This window comes from Laccaria bicolor, genomic scaffold, assembly GCF_000143565.1.
Source record: "Laccaria bicolor S238N-H82 LACBIscaffold_22 genomic scaffold, whole genome shotgun sequence".
NCBI classification, from domain to species: Eukaryota; Fungi; Basidiomycota; class Agaricomycetes; order Agaricales; family Hydnangiaceae; genus Laccaria; species Laccaria bicolor.
Window position 1 is genome coordinate 264,045 of NW_001889893.1, and position 18,785 is coordinate 282,829.

Consider the following 18,785-nt stretch of genomic DNA (forward strand, 5'->3'; position numbering starts at 1 on the left):
ATTTGCACGCGTTATAAACAGAGGGCTACGCTGTCTATGATTTCCAAAAATAATCATCTTCAAGTTACTTTCAATGTCGCTCATTACCCCTAGCTCGCGTCCCAAGGGACCTTTCAAAGGCGGCGCCCGTAGGAATGACAACAACAGAATATACGCAAACCCTCTTCCTCTCCTTTTCATTGAGCCACCCCGTTCGCGAGTCACCTCAATCTTAGGATTGCTCGGCCTCTCCCTAACCCACATCGAAAATCCTCATTGTGAAGGAGTCTTCGATCCCACCACGCGCTCAGTATGGGTATCCAACATTGACCACTCTATGCTTCTTTGGAGAAGAGGTTTCTTTGGCAAAGGTGATCTATCGCGTAGCGAACCAAGCTGGCTCGCGCGACAATTAAATAACAGAAAAATGGGTGGAAAACGTGCGTATATACGTCCCCTTCCCCATACGCAGTATTAACGACATCTTTTGTTTAGAATTAACTTCGGAAGAAATCACGGCCCGCCGAAGAGCAGAACGTAAACAGTTCAAACTTGATCGCGCTGCTGCAATCGCAGCTGTTCATGAAGAAGCTGAAGTGATTTTCGAGACTGAGGGAAAGGTTATCAGACCCGCACTTTCTGGTCCTGCCATCCCATCCGCTGCAACATGGAAACCTGCTCCGAAACCAGAAGAACCTCCAGCTACTCCTCTCATAGAGGACGAGGAGCTGGAAGAAGAACCTATAGAAGACGTTGAACATCTTCAGCTGACCCTCCAAGAAGCCTTCCTCCTCCTCTGGAACCTCGACTGTCTAACAGTTCTTGACCCACAGTCTGTGCGTTCACCTCAAATAACCAGATTTATGCTCGTCCTGACACTTCGGTCTTCATTAGATGACCCCAATGTCACTCAAACAGATATGGATCGCATTCCAAGTAGCCCATCTTCCACCCCGACTTCCTTCGCAGCCAACGCAAAAACCTCAGCTACAATACGACAACCCCTTCCTCATCAACTTTGTTGTTTACCACCACTACCGATCCCTCGGATGGGTGGTGAAAGGCGGGATCAAATTTTGCGTCGACTACCTCCTGTATAAGAGAGGACCAGTATTTCACCACGCCGAGTAGGTTTCTGCTTTCTACAATCCCCTTCCTTCGATTGACAATGTCTTCGTCAGATTCGCACTTGTCGTTATCCCAGTATACGAAGATCCAGAGGATCAGCAAGTGTCCGTAACTAATCTTCAAAACGCTTCCCCGTTTGCCTGGTCATGGCTAAGCACCATTAATCGTGTTAACTCTCAAGTTCAAAAGGTGCCCCACCTCTACTTTCTTGGAGAACACCGTTGACCTCTGTCCAGACTCTCATCCTCGTTTACGTCACAATTCCAGCCCGTTCAAGACTGCCAGAAAGCATTCTGGAGTCTCCTGCGTGTCTAGCACACTACTCAGTCAGAGAAGTCATTCTACGGCGGTTCATTCCAGCACGTATGCGTGATTGATATTGGGACTTGCACATGCTCTATTTGCATTATTGGCGTATAGTGACTTTTTTGTGGGGCGAAAGCAATCCTGATTATTGTTTCTCATACAATTCACATAACATTGTACACTACCCTCTGCCACCACACCCCGTCCTGACCTGACTCCAGGACAACCACCACCGGGGTAACCTCAAGCAGCCACTAATGGTAAGGCCGGTCTTCCGCAGCGAAGGTAAAATCCAAGGAACGCTATAGCTGTCGAGGTGTCCGCCTTGATTGAGGTCCGTCGTCGTCGGAAGAGGAACGGGAATGGGAATCGGATAAAGCAAAAATAACGAAAGGAAACGGAAATAGATAGATGAGAACGCAACCACAGTAAAAAGTCATCCAGGGCCGTGAGTGGGGGAAAAGGATCATATTGCGCCTTTAATCAGAACCTTGCGATACTTCTCCTCAAGGACTTGCGCAAGACGAGGCATTGCAGATTTGCAGTCTAGCGTCTTCTGTTCGTCCGGACTATGGGCGTTGGTAAAGAATGCGGCTGAGTGCTCTACGAGGAAAGTCCGTGCCAAATCCGCCGAATCAAAGGCTAACTCATTTTGGATGAAAGTGAGAGATATTGTTTTGTACCTGACAAAAAACAGTCAGATGAGAGAAAACCCCATTACAGCAAGAAACATACGCTTTTGTGATAATCATCAGCGCCTTGACCCGCTCTCGGTCAATGAAATGATCCATAATGTACGCGCCCATGTTCGGCGATGTCAGGTACAGATCGAAAAGTGAATGATAGTTGCCCATCGCCAACGCTCGCTGCACTCCCAGTGCATGCCGAACGGCCGGATCCGCTTTCTGTTTGGGTGTTAGCTGACCTACGAAAAGATTTAATTCTAAAAACAAAACGTCAGATTGGCGGATGAACCCGATGAACTTCACGCACCACTCCGGTTTCGGCCGTGCAGAAGCATCAGAATACGATAGGCCGTAAACTCCTCAACTTTGCCTGGTATTCCAAGGTCATAAAGCGTCCTCAGAGTGGCCTGGCACTGATTGTATTCCACCATATCACTCTATCGTTTGTTATTAGTACCCCGCACGCAAAAAAATAAAAACAACACTCACACTCTCCAACGCCATTCGAGCATGAATCTCATACACTTGAACTGTAAATTCGTTCTTTATTCGTTGTACCTGTAGATAACAATAGTTGAAAATGGAAACCTGATGACCCTCTGAAATACAGGAGAACAGCGACGCACTGTGAGATCCTGCCGAAGACTCTTAAACTGGTTACAAATCCAGTTGTAGGGGCATTTCTCCCGCCAACGTTTTTTAAGTTCTAGCAGTGTTTTTTGGAGAACAGCATAAGGACGTATCGTCTCTGGTTTCGGTTCCTGATTTGTAGCATAGCATCAGGGATGTCACCTATTAGATAGTAAACTTACACTTGTTAATCGTAGATAATCTTTGAAAATCTCCTGAGAGGTACCGACAATGGTAAAGCGATCCCAATCCATAACGTTCTAGGGCCAACATCAGGCTATGCATGGTAATCCGCAAGGAGACACACCGGGTCCGCTCCTGGCTCTTCCAGGCTGCCGTAGGGTGATGCTGACCGCAAAGCCATAGAATGACCGTTATTAAATAAATGGGCATTTTGAGAATTTGCTCGCAAGGGCCCGTTGCTATTAATCGAGCCTTTAGATCGTTCCAATTCATGTTCACGCTGAAAACGTTGTGCTCTGCGGTTCAACGCAGCTTGATCATTGAAATCGGTTGTTTGAGGGCCTGTGGAGTTGTTTTTAAGTGCAGCTTTTTTGGCCTTTTTATTCGTAGGAGCATTATCAAAGCTGCATGGAGATCGCATGTCAATGCAGGGTCAACGCAGCAAGCCAGAGAGGACGTACGTCTTGCGTTTTAGGTGATTGAAACTTGGTACGGGCTTTGGAAGGAGACTGAAACGGAATTTAGTGCTGATGATGACTGGGCATGCAGGAAACTTGCGGGACCTTTGCAATTGAACCCCGGCCCAATCCGTCGTCCAGAGGGTGTGGGCAGCGAAAGCGTCAGCAATTACCTGTCTTAGTTCGGCTTGAGCTTCTATCCTATTCGTGTCGGTCATTTGGCCCAGACATTTAGCGACCCATTCTCTGAGAGTCGCATAGTCAGCAGCATGACTCCTCCATGATGCGACCTTCGACGTACTTGAGCTGAGGCGGCCACGATTCCGCAGACATTTCTGAGGTATTCCGTCGTGATGGTACGGATCAAGATTGAGATGTGTTGGGAGAATATGAAGACGATGAGGATGAGGGCCGTCGGGAAAACGATGTGGAGTAGGTGCTGTCGGACTTTGAAGTGACCTTTTGAGAACTCCGATCATAATAACAGACAAATGGTAGACAACAATTATATAGGCGTTGGTCCAAGAGACACGTATGAACTCGATTCAGACAAAATATTACTAGGGGGACCCAACCTCTGAAGCTTCAAAGTCGTGTCCTGAGATAAAATTTAAAAAAACTCCGACAAAAGAATAGTCACAGCCGAACTCCCAACTCGAAACGTGCGAGCGAGTCAAGGCTTGTTTCCCAATTGATGAAGGGGACTGCTCACTTGCCGGAAAAAACAGAGTTTGCAAATGGTTGGAACCCCGTGGATGGACAGCCCAACACGAAATTTGAATGAGCCCATCTAGGAGGGAAGAACTGACGACAATGTGTGGCGGCATATTCTTCAAAGGTAGAGAGATCTTGGGATAAATTTTGAAGCCGAGATGAAGGACATTGAAACCGCACCCAAACGAAGACACAACAAGGCATCTGTCAAGATAGAAAAATTCAACAAGAAATTTGAGGCACTCGTCAAACACACGCCGAATTAGCAAGGAGTTATCATTAACCCCCGATCCGTTGCTATCTACAAGAGTACGAAGAGAAAACTCTTTTCTAGTGGGTTTTGTCAACTGGCGGGTTGTAGACTAATCACGAATATCGTCAGTAAAACTCGGGTTATATAGAAACAAAAACTCACAAATCTTCCTGTTCTTGATGACGGTCCATTTGAAGCGTTTGACATACAGACTGAGAGCAAAGCACGCTGAGAGGATGATGACGGCTTTGATACCGTACTTTTTCCTTTCGTCGTGCTCAGGCTCGGCAGCCCAGCTGAGGAATGTCACGACGTCCTTTGCCATTTGAGATGTTGTAGCGGGCGTTCCTGAAAAAGGGGACCATTAGCCATGTATCAACAAGCACAGAATGATATCAACCATCGTCATATTCCACCAGTCCGTCGAACAAGACACGAGCCATTGAAATGGCACCACCAGGGAAGAATGGGTTGTAGTTCATGCCCTCACGAATTTCGACGCCTGCCGGGGCATCAATGTAACCAGTCAGGAGAGAGAAAACGTAGTCCTAGATATGTCCGACAGGATTCAGTATCAACCGACAGCCAGACGAAAACGACTCACAGCGCCACCGTGACGAGCTTTCACGATCAAACTCAAGTCCGGAGGGGAGAGCACCTGCATTGCCAGCCCTAGCAGCCTCCTCATTGGGGTAAGGGGCTGGCATGTAATCCGCCAATTTACCAGGTCGCTGGAACATCTCTCCTTCGGCATTGGGTCCGTCTGTGTACTCAACTTCTTCGGCCATCGCTCGCGTTTCGTCGGCGGTGTGAGAAACACCAACAAGGTTGCGCCATGCAATGCGGTCCAAAGAATGGCACGCCGCGCAGACTTCGCGGTAGACCTGGTATCCTCTCCGGATGCTATGCAATGACTTGAGGGTTAATCCTTGTAACTGACACGGATGAATTCGGCGTCCTCACCTCGCATGATCAAATGTATCAAGGATACCCTTGTGTGACCATGGGTATGCAGCAGGGTGAAGTCCCTCGTCGCTCAAGTGGCTGGCGTGCACTTCGCCGACAAAGGGAAGAGTGCCATAAAGATGGGTGTACCATGCGATCGTTCCGACGGTAAATAGGGAGACAGACGCGAGCGCCGCTCGAGAATTGACCGCTGTCTTTTTTCTCAATTTTAGACACAGACTTCTATCCCAGGAATTGGAAAGATACCTCGAAAGCCGACGAGGAGGCATTTGAAGAAGCAAATCGGACCTGTGACGACGACACGGTTCAATGTACGCTTGCTAACAAAATTTCAAGACCCTTACCGAGGCAGAACGCGAAGTAGAAAGGAGAGTCGAGGAGCGTGCAGCGCGCAAGTTAGCAGCGTGCTTCAAGGCTCCTGCAGACAGCCTCGACAACATTTTCGTTGCAGGTTTTTGGGAGGAAGGATTGGCTAGTCACGCGTGACCAGACGGCGGAATGAATCGGAAAATGCCTTGGGCCAATCGAGGTCCAGTTATTATTTCTGATCTTCACGTGGAGGAGCGTATCATACATATAAAATTGAATGAGACCGCAAAGTGCACTTGGACGGATTTGGGATGATTTGCAGATAGTTCATAAACATTGCGTGAAAAAAGACATTAATATTTTACTGACATCCAGCAAATACGTGATTCAATCAGTGCAAGCGAATTTCATAAAGAGGGTGGCAAGAATCCAGAAAGGAGACAAAAATCCTAAGATACAAATCCAGTGTCCAGGTCCTAGTGTCATGCTGGTGCAACATTGCGAGACTGTCGTTGCTTCTTTAGAACAGACATTCACATAATTCTTTTTGAAAAAATCAGCGGTTACAATGAGCCGAACAACCAATCGCAAATTTCACGCACCTTCCGCGCAGCAACAGAGACACATTCCAGCAAGACAAGCCATGCAACCACCTGAAGCCATTCCACCACTCTTCTCGGGCGGTTGTTGACTGACAAACCAGCGTAGGTTGTGGAAAGCTAAAACACAAAGAGACTCACTTACACGTAGACGGTCTGAGGCTGACCCTGGTATCCCGGCTGAGGATAACCTTGCGGCGGCGGGCCCCCTTGGTATGGAGCGTTATAACCTTGTTGGTAGGCTTGTTGGGGTTGCTAAATCACCACAAGTTCAGATTATGAATGTAGCCTGAGCGTTTATCACGCACCTGGGGATAGTAACCCCCCTGCTGAGGCGGGCCACCTAAATTATGACGCGTCAGCTCCGAAAAACTTCAAGACCTCGCCAAGATCGCTGTGCAACATGTTCCCGATACGTTTGGTGTATCCTGCAGCTCTCACGGATATCGACAGTGAAATGATTTTGGTACTAACCTTGAGGCGGGTAATAACCACCCTGCTGAGGTTGTCCTCCATGATAGTAATCTTGGGCACTCATGTTCGTTGCGCGTGTGTCGAAGCCGGAGGGAAGGACAGGAGGAGGATCAGAAAGGCGACCGATGCGGGTCCTGAAGAAGTGCCACTCTTGTTTGTGCAAGTTATCTTGACCGCAGTGGTCTTAGCCTTGCCGATGCATGGCCACCACACAGCGTTCGAAATTCGACTTAAGGATAGTCAGATCACAACGTGGACAAAAACATGTGTACGAATGTCAGAAATAGCTTCCAGGCTGTGATGAATTTGTCTTGACGTCGTAGCGACCAGTTCGCAAGTAGTACTTACACTGGATGCTGTGCAGCAATCACAACGTTAGCTACGCATAGTGCAATTTCCGAGAAAAGCTGTCCAGACATGTTCGGCACGGATTTACGGGATTGCTCCCTAATTGAACCACGTGGCTTTGGGGTGGTCATGCATTCCGGAAACATCTGTACTTATACATTTTTTTAGAAAATCTGCATGAATGTGTCAACATTAGAAAAGTGGAATGAGTTCAAAATTGGAGGAAGAAAGAAAAGTATCTAGTATATGAAATAAAAACGGTTGAAATACTTGATGTCCACGATTAAGTCCAAATTGTGAATCGTCACAATCAGTTGTAAGAGACATATGTGAACATCCTTGCACCTTGTCGAACGAAAGATTGCGTCAACCGCGTGGTAGCTTGATACATTCAGCTTTGAAACCCTCAGAGTAAAAAAGAAGCGACACACGAGCTGCTGTATATTGGTCAAGAGCAAGGACGTCAAATGTTCTTGTGCGCGCTTCGGCCAGGTGAGTGCCGTGTTGAGCCAAGTTGACATTGCCAGTCAAATCAGCCCTACGCAACGCGTCAGTCAGACAGCGAATTTTCGACAACCCAACACTCTTACATTGACAGTCTTGACAACGTGATACCTAGCTGATACTGACCACGCCATCGCACGCTGACATCTGGAAAGAGGAAAAAAAGTCCCATGTTGCCCTGCAAGTCTTCAAGCTGATCGACCGAGGACACCAGATTACCGTACAAGATGGGTGGTGTATGGCCTCGTCCAATGGAGGAACCCATGTCCAGTGACCTGGACCCGTCACCCGAATATAATGATAGGTGTGCGATGAGAAAGGGAAGCTCCGCTTCTCTGAAAACAGACCTGCTTCAGATCAATTGTGTTAAATACAAGTGATTTCAAAAGCATACGGAACGACGGAGTTGCCAGAAGGGTCTCTGATAATTAGCTGCGCAATCATTGGCGGCGTTAGCGGGAGACGGGATAGATTTGCCAGTCCAAACTCGGCTGTTCGTACTGGATGCTGGACAACTCGGAGATCATATGTTCTATCCTGAAATTAGTAAAGGCGGTATAGGTAAATCAGACGGAAATACCTAGTATGCGGGTCTGCTAAGAGGGAAGAAACTTGTATTCGAGGTTGCCGCCGAACAAATGGGCTGGCCGTCGGAAGAGTCAGGTCAGAAAAGGATGCATGGCTTGTAGCAGGGCTTCGGCTGTTGTTGGAGCCTACAGAAGAAAAGATAACTGAACTGAACGAAGATTGCGGGGATGAATGCCCGCTACTGGGTGAAGACGGGGTTGTAGTGTAGGTGTCGTGATCATGTGACGAAATGTAATTTATGAGCGGGGTTCGTATGACTTCTGAAGGAAGAATTAGAGCAGAGGGCGCGGGCGGCACATGTCGACGTCGAAAAGATTTTTTAGGACTGAGAAGAAAGGCCTGTCAAGGATGAGTATTGGTTCAGACCACCGAATGGAGCTAACTACTGACCATAGGCTTGCAGCCACACCCGTGGATGCATTTTTGCCTCCGCTTCCAACTGTTCCTAATGGGATATTGCGACAAGGCCTTGTACCGCGCATTCAGTATGCCATGATCACATTGCGGCGTGGAGGGTTTTCTCCTAGAAGCCAGAACTGTATGCCGAATGTCAATAAACTGAATCATCAAGATTTTGAACTTCGATGTCGCGTTCGGTTGAGCGACCAAGAAAGCTTTGACAGGAGAACATTTATAAGATTTGTGCAAAGGCGGTGACTATATCAAACCCGACTAGGAAACGAGGTAGAATTTTGATCATCTAGAGTTCTGGAATTGTGTCAACTTACTTGCCCCATATCAGAAGGGTTAATCTGGGCCAGAATACCGGGAACCAAGTCTCAATCTTGATGGAGGGTAAGGAGGCAGATTTCGTCCCTCGGAAATTGCTCACAGATTTGCCAAGACGGATCCGGAGTAGAGGGGCAATTAAGGTTGTAGATACATGTAGTGTGATCAGATCAAACGCTCTTCTTCACATAGCTCCAGATGCCTGCCATGCCTGAAATGACGGTAGCGGCGGCAATGGCAGGTTTTACGCCAGCTGACAAAAAACCATATGAGGATGGCGCAGAGGAATTGAATCAGAAGCGTTTAAACGTACCCGTCGATTTGTATAGAGCACCTGTCAGTGCCCCGGCTGTCATACTTCCCAGCATGTCGTGTTTTCCTCGAAAGGCATCTATGGAGGAATTAACCCCATTGTAGACCAGGGCTATAAAGCGGTGAGTTGGGCGGATCATAGAGAAAATATGATTCAGAATTATGACGCGAACGAACCTAATACGCCAGCCGAGTTACCGATGAAAGTTCCCCTTCGCGTGACAGAGTTCAAGATACTGTTCAACCGCAGCCTTGAATTTGATACGGCAAGTGGCCTTGAAGCGCCTTCCCGTACGCCCCATGCGCCGCCAAGGGCCAAACCTAGAAAACGCAGGGTGAACATGTGACAAATTAGAACAATAAGAGGACTAAAGATGGGTCGTCCGAGATGTTCAAGATAAGGTGAGAGAGGGTCAGGGAGAAATCGAGGCCCGAAGCAAACACACCGAAGCTCGAAAAGAGTAATTTGAAAGAGATCTCGTACGCACCACTGAGATACATGGTACCGGTCCCATAACATAAATCATCACTCCACCCCCTGGATGGCACTGCCGTACTTGACCCCGGAAGGTCACTAGTCTTGTCATCATCAAGAAGGAGGTAGTCTAATTTGTCCCCCAAATCGGCGAGTGGGTGCAATTTTGCGGGGTCATAAGCAGCCATGAGCAAGTCCGATGCTGTGATGGCATTTCCTGGTGCTGGCGCGGTTCCTTCTGTCCGCGAAAAGTTGGCAGAGCGAAGGAAGTCGGAGGTTGTCTGTGAGGAGGAGGCCTCTGATTGTGTGCCAGCTGTATTTGACGATGACATGACGGTAATGAACGACGAGCAAGCAAGTAATGGTGGCGTTGAAACGACGTGGTCAAAAAATTGGATCCTGGTTTCAAGGTCCGCGAGTGTCCCGTTCACGTGATGAGACTCATTCCAGGTTCTGTTGGAAGAGTCACAAAAAACAATTGGACATGGCCCTCCCAATTTGCACACGCGCCTCGCGCAACCTTTCTTCAGTTTTCGCTAAATCCTTTATTTCCGCCTTCAGATCCAATCCGCCATGTCACCGGCCGACGTCCTTCGCTTCCTGGAAAAGTTCCGCTACAATACCGGCAGGACAGCAAAGACGTACGTATATCACCTTCCGTTCCCAAAGAAATCTCAATTCTTTTGTTTTACAGGTTGGGCGACCGGCGTTACGCCCCAATCATCTGCATTGGATCCAGCAGAAGTCGAAGCATTGCGATGTCTCGAGCAAGGGACGCTCAAATTGGAGGAGGGCGATGTGCAAGCGGCCAAAGAGCTGTACCAGCGAAGCGCTGAGATTAAACGCAACGCTAGCTCACTGTTTAATCTCGGCGTGACCCACTACCATCTTAGTTCGTCCCAATATATTTAACGATGACATTTCAATGACGTTTGACACAGAGGAATATGACGAGGCTATCGAAGCTTGGAAAGAGTCGATATCATTGCAACCATCTAGTCCAGATGCGCACACAAGTGAGTTTGACAGTCTTCCCATGTCATATGAATTCATTCGAGTCATTCCCAGACCTTGCCAGTGCATACATCATTTCTCCAAGTGACTATTTGGTTTTTTTGTAGACCCTGAGAAGTCATATTTACCCTTCTTCGCCCACAACAGTTTCCCGACCAGATCTCGCATTACACCATCTGGAGTAATCATTTCTTTCACGTCTCCTCATATAGCTCACTAACGAGAATGTACAGAATTGCATCTTCGCTGTCCCCCGAGGACCCTGAGATCGCGTTCAATCACGCTGCGGTCCTCGAAGCCAGTAAGTTGACAGCTCAAAGCGCGCATCGCTCAATCACGTTGCTCACTATACGCTCCGCCTAGCCGGCAGACTGGAGGAGGCTCTTGACAAATACAAACGCAGCAAAGATCACGGCGTCGAGCGGGCAGCCATTCATATTCGCAACGTAAGTACAATCAAACCCCACATCCTGGTCCAGGTCCAGACTACGCGTAACATTACCAGGTCAGCGCGAAAATCTTGGGGAAAAAAATAAAAGCCGCAGAGCAGGCCGAGAAATCCGAAGAATAAGGGCATCAGAACAGGGTTTTTCAACTGGATCTTCCGTCCTTGATCAATCAGTATATACCAAATCCCAACCCCACGCTGAACGACATCCTCTCTCGCACCCGCGATAAGTGGGAACACCATTCTATTGTCTCGGAGAACGATCAGGGCGTTTAAAAGGCGATATCCTACACGTCAAGGTTAGTCGGGCTGCTCTGAGAAATTTGACTTTATCGTGTAAGGCGAAGCTATACACTCGTGATTACAATGTAACATCAAAACGTCTCTTCCTCATTCATCCATCTCAATCCACCGTAGACGGGTCACCGGCACCAGTTTCTTTGCACTCAATCTCCGACCTCTTTGCATTGTCCCGGTTTTGACTTTCCGTTGATTCGGACGGAGAACGCGGCTCTCCAGCAGCCACAGCAATGGAGCTTTGCGAATCTATTGGGACACCCGCTGGATGGCTATTGTTTCTAAGAAATGCAGGAGGTGTGGACCACGAGCTGCGAGATCCGCCGGATAATCCTGGCACGAAGGTGCTTCCTTGCCCCGAATAAGAATAATTGTTGTTACGCGCACCCCAACTGCCCCGACCTCCTCGCGCAGAATTTCCTCGAGATGAGAAAGATCCACGTGCGTTTGCTCTTGAAGCCCCGCGACGAGGTGTGCTGTTGCGGATGGGGGCTGTCACTGGCGAGCTCGTCGCTACACGCTGCAAGACAGCGGCGATGTCGGCGCGAGCATATGGCGGGGAGGGAAGATCTGACGGTTTCACATATAAGATGCGTTGGTACCCTTCATGGGGATCCGGCGACACAAAATCAGCTGCGAAGCGCTTCAACACGGACAATCCCTGTTCGGGACTCTTGATGGTGGGGTGTGATTTTCCTGGTGTTGAAAGTTAGATAGACACCTCACGGTGATATTATTGGATTCACGTACGTTCGCGGAGCCGGGCTGCACAGATCTTTGTGAGGAGATAATCAGCGTCACGATCGGAGACTGAGAGGCGCCATTCGTCCGTAGGGATGTGATCAACTGAGAACCCACCTCGTATGGAGTATCGAAGACAATAACCCAAATCGCAGTTCCTGGAAACTCGTGAGCTATATCTATCCAGTAGGATCTTTGCCTGGGTAAAACACACACATTCCCCGTTAGCAATGACAATGGGACTTCTTCGTCCAATAGCGACTCACGATTCATTGAAGTTTGTCCGGTCGATACAAACAGAGAGGCCTTGACTCAGTGAATCCCGAGCAAGATGCTCGACTCGGCGTCTGTCGCCCAAATCATCTTGATTACATCGGCGAAACTGGGGAAAGTGGGACTGCAGACTCTCTGCGAACGTTGACTGTACAGAAGAGAAAAAGATGCGTGAGATAATCGCAGATACTAGTGTGGAAATTCAAATTATGGCTAACCTTGCCAGAACCAATGAGACCACATAAGATCAAGACGACTTGGCCTTCTATGTTGAAATCGGAAGGGGCGACCTCTGCGGTATCACTGGGGCCAAATGATAACATGGATGTTAAAACAGACCACATGCGGTATCAAAGAGGCTTTTAGGATAACAGAGGCGGTGGGCGGCAGCGCTCGCAATGTCATGGTTAGTCACAAGGACTAACTTTATAAAGGCCTAGTCAATTTGTCGTGTCGTCGACATTGTAAGTTTTCAGGCATTCTGATTAATAAAACAGGACATCGTAAAAAGTCAATGGAGTGCAAGACTGTAAGTATATTATGAACACCCATCCCAGAATTTAAATAAAATTATCATAAACAACGATGTGCAAATGAGTGTCGGGGAATCATGCCACAAATCCGAATCGTCCTTGATCACCGCCCGCTCACCGTAGTTGAATCCTTTTGCTTCGCAGGAGACGCCACTGGAACAGTTGATGTCGCCTCTGGAGTAACCGGAGCCTTGTTGGGATGGTCTGGCATCTTCTCAATTTCCTTCTTCGCATCCTCCCATGCTTTCAAATTCTAGGAGTCACCGTTAGGGGAGCAAACAGAAGAGACGAAGATGTAAGCACCTTCTTACACCAATCCCGATGGCTCCTTGCCATGCTAATACACATTTCCCTCATGTCAGCCACCTTCTGTCGTTGAAATCTATCCAAGTCAGCTTGAATCGTTGAGCTCGAGTATTTGAGGTCCTGAGCTGCCAAATGAAGCGCATCTTCAAGCTAAAGATATACATGACCTCAGAATACAACGCCGGATGAGTAGCAGTGAGTTCAACTCACCTGCGATATGTTCTCTCGTGTTTTGGTAATGCCATTCCGACGGGCGACTTCAGGGTCGACGTCCATCATACCATGCAATGTATAACTCAAAGCATTCAACAAACCCATACCGGGAGCTTTCGTCCGTCTCCGTGCTGGGTTTGGACCAGGGTGTGGAGGCAGAAACGCAGAGCCAGGCGTAATTGGTGTTTCAGGTGTATCACTATTTCCTTCTGAGTCCTGAGTGGTAGGGGACGCCAGTCCATTGGTAACCTTTCCCCGACCCAAGGCCTCTTCGAGCCGTCTAGCCTCCCGCTCACTCTTCTCCAGTTCTTCCAATTGCTCTCGTTTATTTTCAAGAACATCCTGAGTCATTTCGTACTGAACATGCTTTTGGTGTCGATAAGCAAGAAGTCTCTTGATGATGGCAGCAAACTGCGCATATTCATGAAGCGGCTCTGCCCAGTTTTGCTCAAGTTCTTGTATCTAAAAGTTTTGTTAAAATAAGGATGGAGGCCTTTTTTTTGTTCTTACCAGTTTTGTCGTTGACATGAACGTAGCATCGACGGCTTGGCCAGTTTTTTCGACAGCCGCCGACAATGAACCAGGTTCATTCAAGCTGAAACCGTTCAACGATGCGCCAAGATCTGAATGATCAGAAGCATAGTCTGAACTTCTTGTTAAGCCCTTCCAATTGAACGAATATTGAAAGTGAGACTCACCTGACCAGCGCTTAATCACACGACGCGTCACCTTCTCCATTGGACCGCTGACGTGATTAGCGAATTTGTGGGTAAAAGCTTCGGAGTCCAGGAATCGTTGATCTGGCTGCCGTAGAGGATGCGCAGCTGAGGGGTTAGGAAGCGCAGCATAGGCGAGCGAAGCATTTTGGTCAGTAGGATTATGTGACGGCGCTTTGAGTATATTCTTTGGAAGTAATGACAAGGGTGGTGAATTCAAGACCTCGGTCTATTCCAGAGAAGAACAATTTAAGGGTGGAAGGAAGATGAACCAGGACATGTAACGCACCCACGACACTTCGCCATCAAGGAAGCGATGAAACACATGCTCATTTGATAAAATAGGATGACGAGCGACACGGTTCAAAAACGTTTGCAACATTCGTTTCCTGCGTGCAATCAAGGTTACATCCTCTTTGGCCTTACCTTGTTTGACCGCATAGTCCGTAAGGGGTTGTTTCGATGGGATTGGAGGAACGATTATCGTCGGGTACAACTTGACAAGGCTCTCTCGAAAAGACTCGAACTCCGAATAACGGTGTCTTGCTTCTGTGTTCTAAGAAGACGAAATGAGGACAGAGACGTTCCGCAATTGAGAAGGGGCGTACACCTGTTTTGATAACATATGCTATGTAAGTCGAACCAGCACCGAGAGAGGTCTTTTGTGCGTCTGTGATCTATGCAGCTTTCAAAATCACCATGCATTGCGACTTGAATGTCAATGACGTACAAGTATCTCGACGTCGTCCCCCGAATGTAACACCCTATCGCGTGCACAACAGTAGTCAGTCTTGTAGTTCGAGTATGGTTGCCGGTGGGAACCCGAAGAGGGAAATGGGGGACGATTCGTGCGGGGTGAAGTGGGTGAAGTGGGCGAAAGTTGGCGAGAAGGGTGTAGGGGTGGTGAAGAGGGTTCATAAAGGGCTACTTTGGATGTTGAAGATGCTTCTGAGGGTATATGTTCCGCGTCTTGTTCAAAAGGGTTCTCATCTTCGAAGCCATCCATGTTCATAGCTGCTAGTTGTCTCAGGACTAAGCTCGCAGTTTCTGTACTGCGGTTGGTGCGTAAATTAGTTCCAGGGCTCTATACTCGATGATCTAACTCACAAAACAAGCTATGGAGAGCCTTTCCACACACAATAGAAAGACACTGGCGCAGGATGTACTGTGTTAGCTGTTGTTGGCAGTCGTGGACTGTGATTAAGCCTCAACTGCCAGTATGTTCGTCCTGTGCTTTGTATATTTGTCTTTGTTAAAATTGAGTGGCAGATCTACCCAAACACCCTAAATCCACTTTTCAGTGCGTCGTCCACCTCTACCGTATGCTCTACGACCTCATCACCATTAATCCCGGCATGGTCGAATCCCTTTCCTAACAGAGATCCAAAAAGTTCATCGATCTGCTCTTCATGCCATGCTACCCTGGAAGGCACGGGAACCATAAAGTTTTGGAGTTTCTCATGGACTTCATACCTATAACCACCTTGTAAACATAGTGTGAAGAATAGGATGAGAGATTGCGAACCGTAACTTCCGTCCTTTGCTCGCCTTGGTATCAACCTTTTTCTTCGCCTTCTTCTGTTTCTGTTGCACTAACCAATCATCCCCGCCTTCGCCGCCACCGCGAGAATCGATGATATCCCTCAGAAGCTTCTGGTAAAAATCTGTATCATCGAATATCTCAACGTCTCCTCCAGCTTGATCCTCAGAGTCCTCCGGCACTGCCCCAATGCGGGCGCTCTTCCCCCTCCGTACCTGGGTCTTCTCAACGAGCTTCTCATGGTCCGCAAGCGTTTCGTCAATGAGCTGCACGGCTGATTTTATGTTTTGGGAGCCCTTTAAGAAAGCTCCACGATTCGAGGGAAGGAGAACGGATGGAGCGACGGCTTGAATTTTGGAAGACCATTTTGACAGCGTTTGATTGAGATATGGATGGAAGCTTTGAGATTAGATAAATCAGATGAATTTCAAACCAATGGGGAGAATACACACGCTGCTTCGAGGGCTGAATTAGCCTCGGACGACTCAGACACACTTGCCGCGTAGTCCGCAGGTGACTCAGGTGACTCCAATTTTCGCCGTTTTCGAGCTGGCGGTACTATAATCTCGTTTGTCGTCAATAGACGCTAAACTCACAAATTGAGCAACAAAACTAAAGTACAAAACAGGTGAACCAACCTCTTCCAAATCAAATAGATCATCCGCCAAGAGCAGTGATTCTTCAAGAACCTTACGAAGAGCACCACGACATGCCGGTAGCTGAAGTAATTCTTCCATCTGCGACGGCTGAAATACAAAGTTAGTTGGGGTAGAAAGCTTGGCAAGAGAACAGAATACCAGCGGTAAGTCATTCGACGCGACGACGGCCTTCTGGAGACGTATTCGGGTGTCTAGTAGAGTATCCCATAATGCCTGGAGAAGAAAAGCAAATTTGTCAAACATCCTGGCGAAGCTCACAGGAGGACAAAATGCACTATTTGTTTTGCAACAGCTTTGCCCTTCTTTCGGTCCTCCTCGCGCTTAACCTTCATAGCAGAAGTCATATCTTCCGCAGCTTCCGGAGATTTTGACCGTTTACGCGACGTCTGAGGAAATTCTGGTTCCGAAACTTCTTCTTCCGCGTCCTTTTCACTCCCCGATTGCACTTCCTCTTCTTCTACACTTTCCTCAGAATCCTCGACGCCCCCATCCACTTCATCATCACGCTCATCCTTATCCAAGTCCTCCCCTCCACCTTCCTCGTCCTCTTCATCAAAATCTTCCCCTCCGTTACTCCCCTCCAAATCACTGTCTTCCATAAGCTGCTTCCTAGAGGTCCGTACGCCGTCGTATTTCGGATCTGCAACGCTCGCTTGTAAATTCCGGAGTGCGCTCGGGCTTCAGAATATATAAACACTGATATCAGAGCATGAGAAGCAACGACTACTTACCCGACCTCCACGTAATGTTCCCGGGCGGCAGAGAGATCCACGTCCATTTGATCTTCGCGCTCCACGCCATGGTATTGGACATCCTCTGGGTCAAAATCTACGGTAACACTAACATCAGCGCAACATCGAAATGCCACCATACTTGTGTAGCGTACCAACAGGCGCTGCTTCCTCCAGCTGCGTAATTTGTTGTGCTAGGGATAAACCTGTTGACGGGTCAGCCTACCAACGAACAGACGTTTTTTTTTGCGAAACCAGCGTACGTCCTGGGGCCATTGTGCAAGGAGTTTCTTACGAGTAGTGGAAACAAAATGGGTTTGAGGCTTCTGTGTCCTCTCGTTGATTCGTTTCGCGTCAAAAGTCGGTCAAAGCTCTTCATGGCCAACTCCAAAAAATCTGAGAGGATGTTTCGTTATTTGGTTGTCCCAGGCTTGGCAAGCACCGTCATCCTCCACCAAACAATCATTTTGAACTTCGTCGTTTCCCGGCTTCATCGGAGCTCCTTGCTTGCCCAATGCTTCTGCACTGTCTGGTTTCAATTCCAAAAGGTTTGTGTAGCCATTTATTGTGGCTTCTTTGCGTCGCAACTTCCTACGATGGACGACAGTGGGTACCCAGGCAGGGGATAGGTACGAAACGGTCGAAAGTGGACGAAAAACGCAAGAAAAACGCATGCTAATTTACACATAGCCAATTTTCCAACAAGCAGAAATAATCGCGTTGCAAAGGCAGAAACCCATAAAAATGCATTGCTCGTACTATACCACTGCCGCCTTACCCGTCAAAAAACTACTAGGACGATACCGTTACAAATATTATATACAAAGGTAAAAAGTTACTCTGACGGATTTTCGTAAGGTATCTAAACGTTCAAGCGATCACCCAAGATGGAACAATATGGGTATGGTCTCCCTCTCAAAAGAATGTGCTATTTTCCCCCATCCCCCGGACCACTAGGACCTTCAAGCTTCAACCTTCTCGGGCGTAATCCCAACCTTCTCGGGCTTAATCCCCACCTTCTCCTCAGTAGTAACCCGCCTCGCGAAAACCTCATAGAGAATACTCTGAGGAGGTAGCACGTTCCCAAACTGATCCGGATCAAGCATCGGCTGCGGCCTCGCAAGATCCACGCGAGGACCTCGGCGCCCCACGACCGCGAGAAAATCCGTGACCTGAAACGTACGCGCCAAATCCAGAGAAATGCGCCGATTGTCCAAATCTTCAAATTCCAGGCGGGGACTTCGCTGTGAGCTTTCTGGGTCAGGATTATCGTCTGCCTGCTTCGGAAAAGCATGTCGTCGAGGTAAAGGGCTGTTTTCGGACACCGAACCACGATTGATATTACCCTGAGCTCTTGTCGGGTTCACGAGCGCCGCTCCAACGATGCGATCTTTCGGCAGTGGTGGTGGCGACTTCAAAGAGGGTGGAAATGGCTCAGACGACGGGAGCAAGAGTTCCGACGGCATTCTGACAATAGTACCCCAAAGGTTCTTGTGCGCATCCTCAAAGTGTTTCGGGAATGATGCAAGACGCCAGGTAACTGACCCACAACCTAAGAAAACATTTGATCAGTCTTGCGAAATAATTACTATGATACCAAAGAATTATTGGCCGGTGTGAGCTTACCACGGATAGGACAATCAAGAGCAATGCGTAACAGATGTGATTCATCA

The 18,785-nt window shown here is 48.2% G+C and overlaps 9 protein-coding genes across 9 annotated transcripts; 2 read left to right on the top strand and 7 right to left on the bottom strand.

Annotated features, from left to right (window-relative positions):
* Positions 1-73: 73 nt before the first annotated feature.
* LACBIDRAFT_294801 (uncharacterized protein) lies at positions 74-1,609 on the top strand (the record flags this gene model as incomplete). Its single annotated transcript, XM_001883608.1, has 5 exons — positions 74-419; positions 475-815; positions 874-1,106; positions 1,161-1,296; positions 1,344-1,609. The coding sequence occupies 5 exons, from the start codon at positions 74-76 to the stop codon at positions 1,482-1,484; spliced, it is 1,197 nt and encodes a 398-aa protein (XP_001883643.1). The 3' UTR covers positions 1,485-1,609.
* Positions 1,610-1,879: 270 nt separating this feature from the next.
* Positions 1,880-3,703, bottom strand: LACBIDRAFT_251764 (uncharacterized protein; the record flags this gene model as incomplete). The annotated part of the gene is made up of 10 exons (XM_001883724.1): positions 1,880-2,096; positions 2,149-2,356; positions 2,407-2,536; positions 2,589-2,657; positions 2,726-2,860; positions 2,912-2,989; positions 3,037-3,316; positions 3,374-3,439; positions 3,467-3,616; positions 3,672-3,703. 10 exons carry the CDS (start codon positions 3,701-3,703, stop codon positions 1,880-1,882), a joined length of 1,365 nt encoding a protein of 454 aa, XP_001883759.1.
* Positions 3,704-4,414: 711 nt separating this feature from the next.
* On the bottom strand, positions 4,415-5,743 carry LACBIDRAFT_329524 (uncharacterized protein; the record flags this gene model as incomplete). Its single annotated transcript, XM_001883725.1, has 8 exons — positions 4,415-4,446; positions 4,500-4,685; positions 4,738-4,885; positions 4,921-4,936; positions 4,974-5,240; positions 5,301-5,497; positions 5,550-5,591; positions 5,648-5,743. The coding sequence occupies 8 exons, from the start codon at positions 5,741-5,743 to the stop codon at positions 4,415-4,417; spliced, it is 984 nt and encodes a 327-aa protein (XP_001883760.1).
* A 256-nt stretch (positions 5,744-5,999) lies between these two features.
* On the bottom strand, positions 6,000-7,104 carry LACBIDRAFT_294804 (uncharacterized protein; the record flags this gene model as incomplete). Its single annotated transcript, XM_001883726.1, has 6 exons — positions 6,000-6,061; positions 6,215-6,303; positions 6,357-6,466; positions 6,520-6,554; positions 6,686-6,819; positions 7,034-7,104. 6 exons carry the CDS (start codon positions 7,102-7,104, stop codon positions 6,000-6,002), a joined length of 501 nt encoding a protein of 166 aa, XP_001883761.1.
* A 1,859-nt stretch (positions 7,105-8,963) lies between these two features.
* LACBIDRAFT_191140 (uncharacterized protein) lies at positions 8,964-9,977 on the bottom strand. The gene is made up of 4 exons (XM_001883727.1): positions 9,655-9,977; positions 9,344-9,487; positions 9,168-9,278; positions 8,964-9,107 (listed from the first exon to the last, which is right to left on the bottom strand). The coding sequence occupies exons 1-4, from the start codon at positions 9,971-9,973 to the stop codon at positions 9,025-9,027; spliced, it is 657 nt and encodes a 218-aa protein (XP_001883762.1). The 5' UTR covers positions 9,974-9,977; the 3' UTR covers positions 8,964-9,024.
* Positions 9,978-10,337: 360 nt separating this feature from the next.
* Positions 10,338-11,226, top strand: LACBIDRAFT_147385 (uncharacterized protein; the record flags this gene model as incomplete). Its single annotated transcript, XM_001883609.2, has 7 exons — positions 10,338-10,533; positions 10,583-10,657; positions 10,710-10,739; positions 10,803-10,836; positions 10,889-10,956; positions 11,019-11,101; positions 11,161-11,226. Coding segments are annotated over 7 exons (552 nt in total), but the record flags the coding sequence as incomplete, so codon positions are not given.
* A 280-nt stretch (positions 11,227-11,506) lies between these two features.
* LACBIDRAFT_302796 (uncharacterized protein) lies at positions 11,507-12,758 on the bottom strand (the record flags this gene model as incomplete). Its single annotated transcript, XM_001883728.1, has 5 exons — positions 11,507-12,096; positions 12,151-12,175; positions 12,259-12,340; positions 12,408-12,562; positions 12,633-12,758. 5 exons carry the CDS (start codon positions 12,756-12,758, stop codon positions 11,507-11,509), a joined length of 978 nt encoding a protein of 325 aa, XP_001883763.1.
* Positions 12,759-13,050: 292 nt separating this feature from the next.
* Positions 13,051-15,372, bottom strand: LACBIDRAFT_191143 (uncharacterized protein; the record flags this gene model as incomplete). Its single annotated transcript, XM_001883729.1, has 9 exons — positions 15,290-15,372; positions 14,913-15,234; positions 14,791-14,859; positions 14,472-14,738; positions 14,165-14,411; positions 13,977-14,110; positions 13,464-13,928; positions 13,251-13,403; positions 13,051-13,200 (listed from the first exon to the last, which is right to left on the bottom strand). Exons 2-9 carry the CDS (start codon positions 15,192-15,194, stop codon positions 13,051-13,053), a joined length of 1,767 nt encoding a protein of 588 aa, XP_001883764.1. The 5' UTR covers positions 15,195-15,234; positions 15,290-15,372.
* Positions 15,373-15,453: 81 nt separating this feature from the next.
* On the bottom strand, positions 15,454-17,388 carry LACBIDRAFT_302798 (uncharacterized protein; the record flags this gene model as incomplete). The annotated part of the gene is made up of 9 exons (XM_001883730.1): positions 15,454-15,655; positions 15,708-16,121; positions 16,175-16,308; positions 16,361-16,468; positions 16,520-16,594; positions 16,657-17,059; positions 17,113-17,209; positions 17,268-17,318; positions 17,376-17,388. The coding sequence occupies 9 exons, from the start codon at positions 17,386-17,388 to the stop codon at positions 15,454-15,456; spliced, it is 1,497 nt and encodes a 498-aa protein (XP_001883765.1).
* Positions 17,389-18,785: the final 1,397 nt, after the last annotated feature.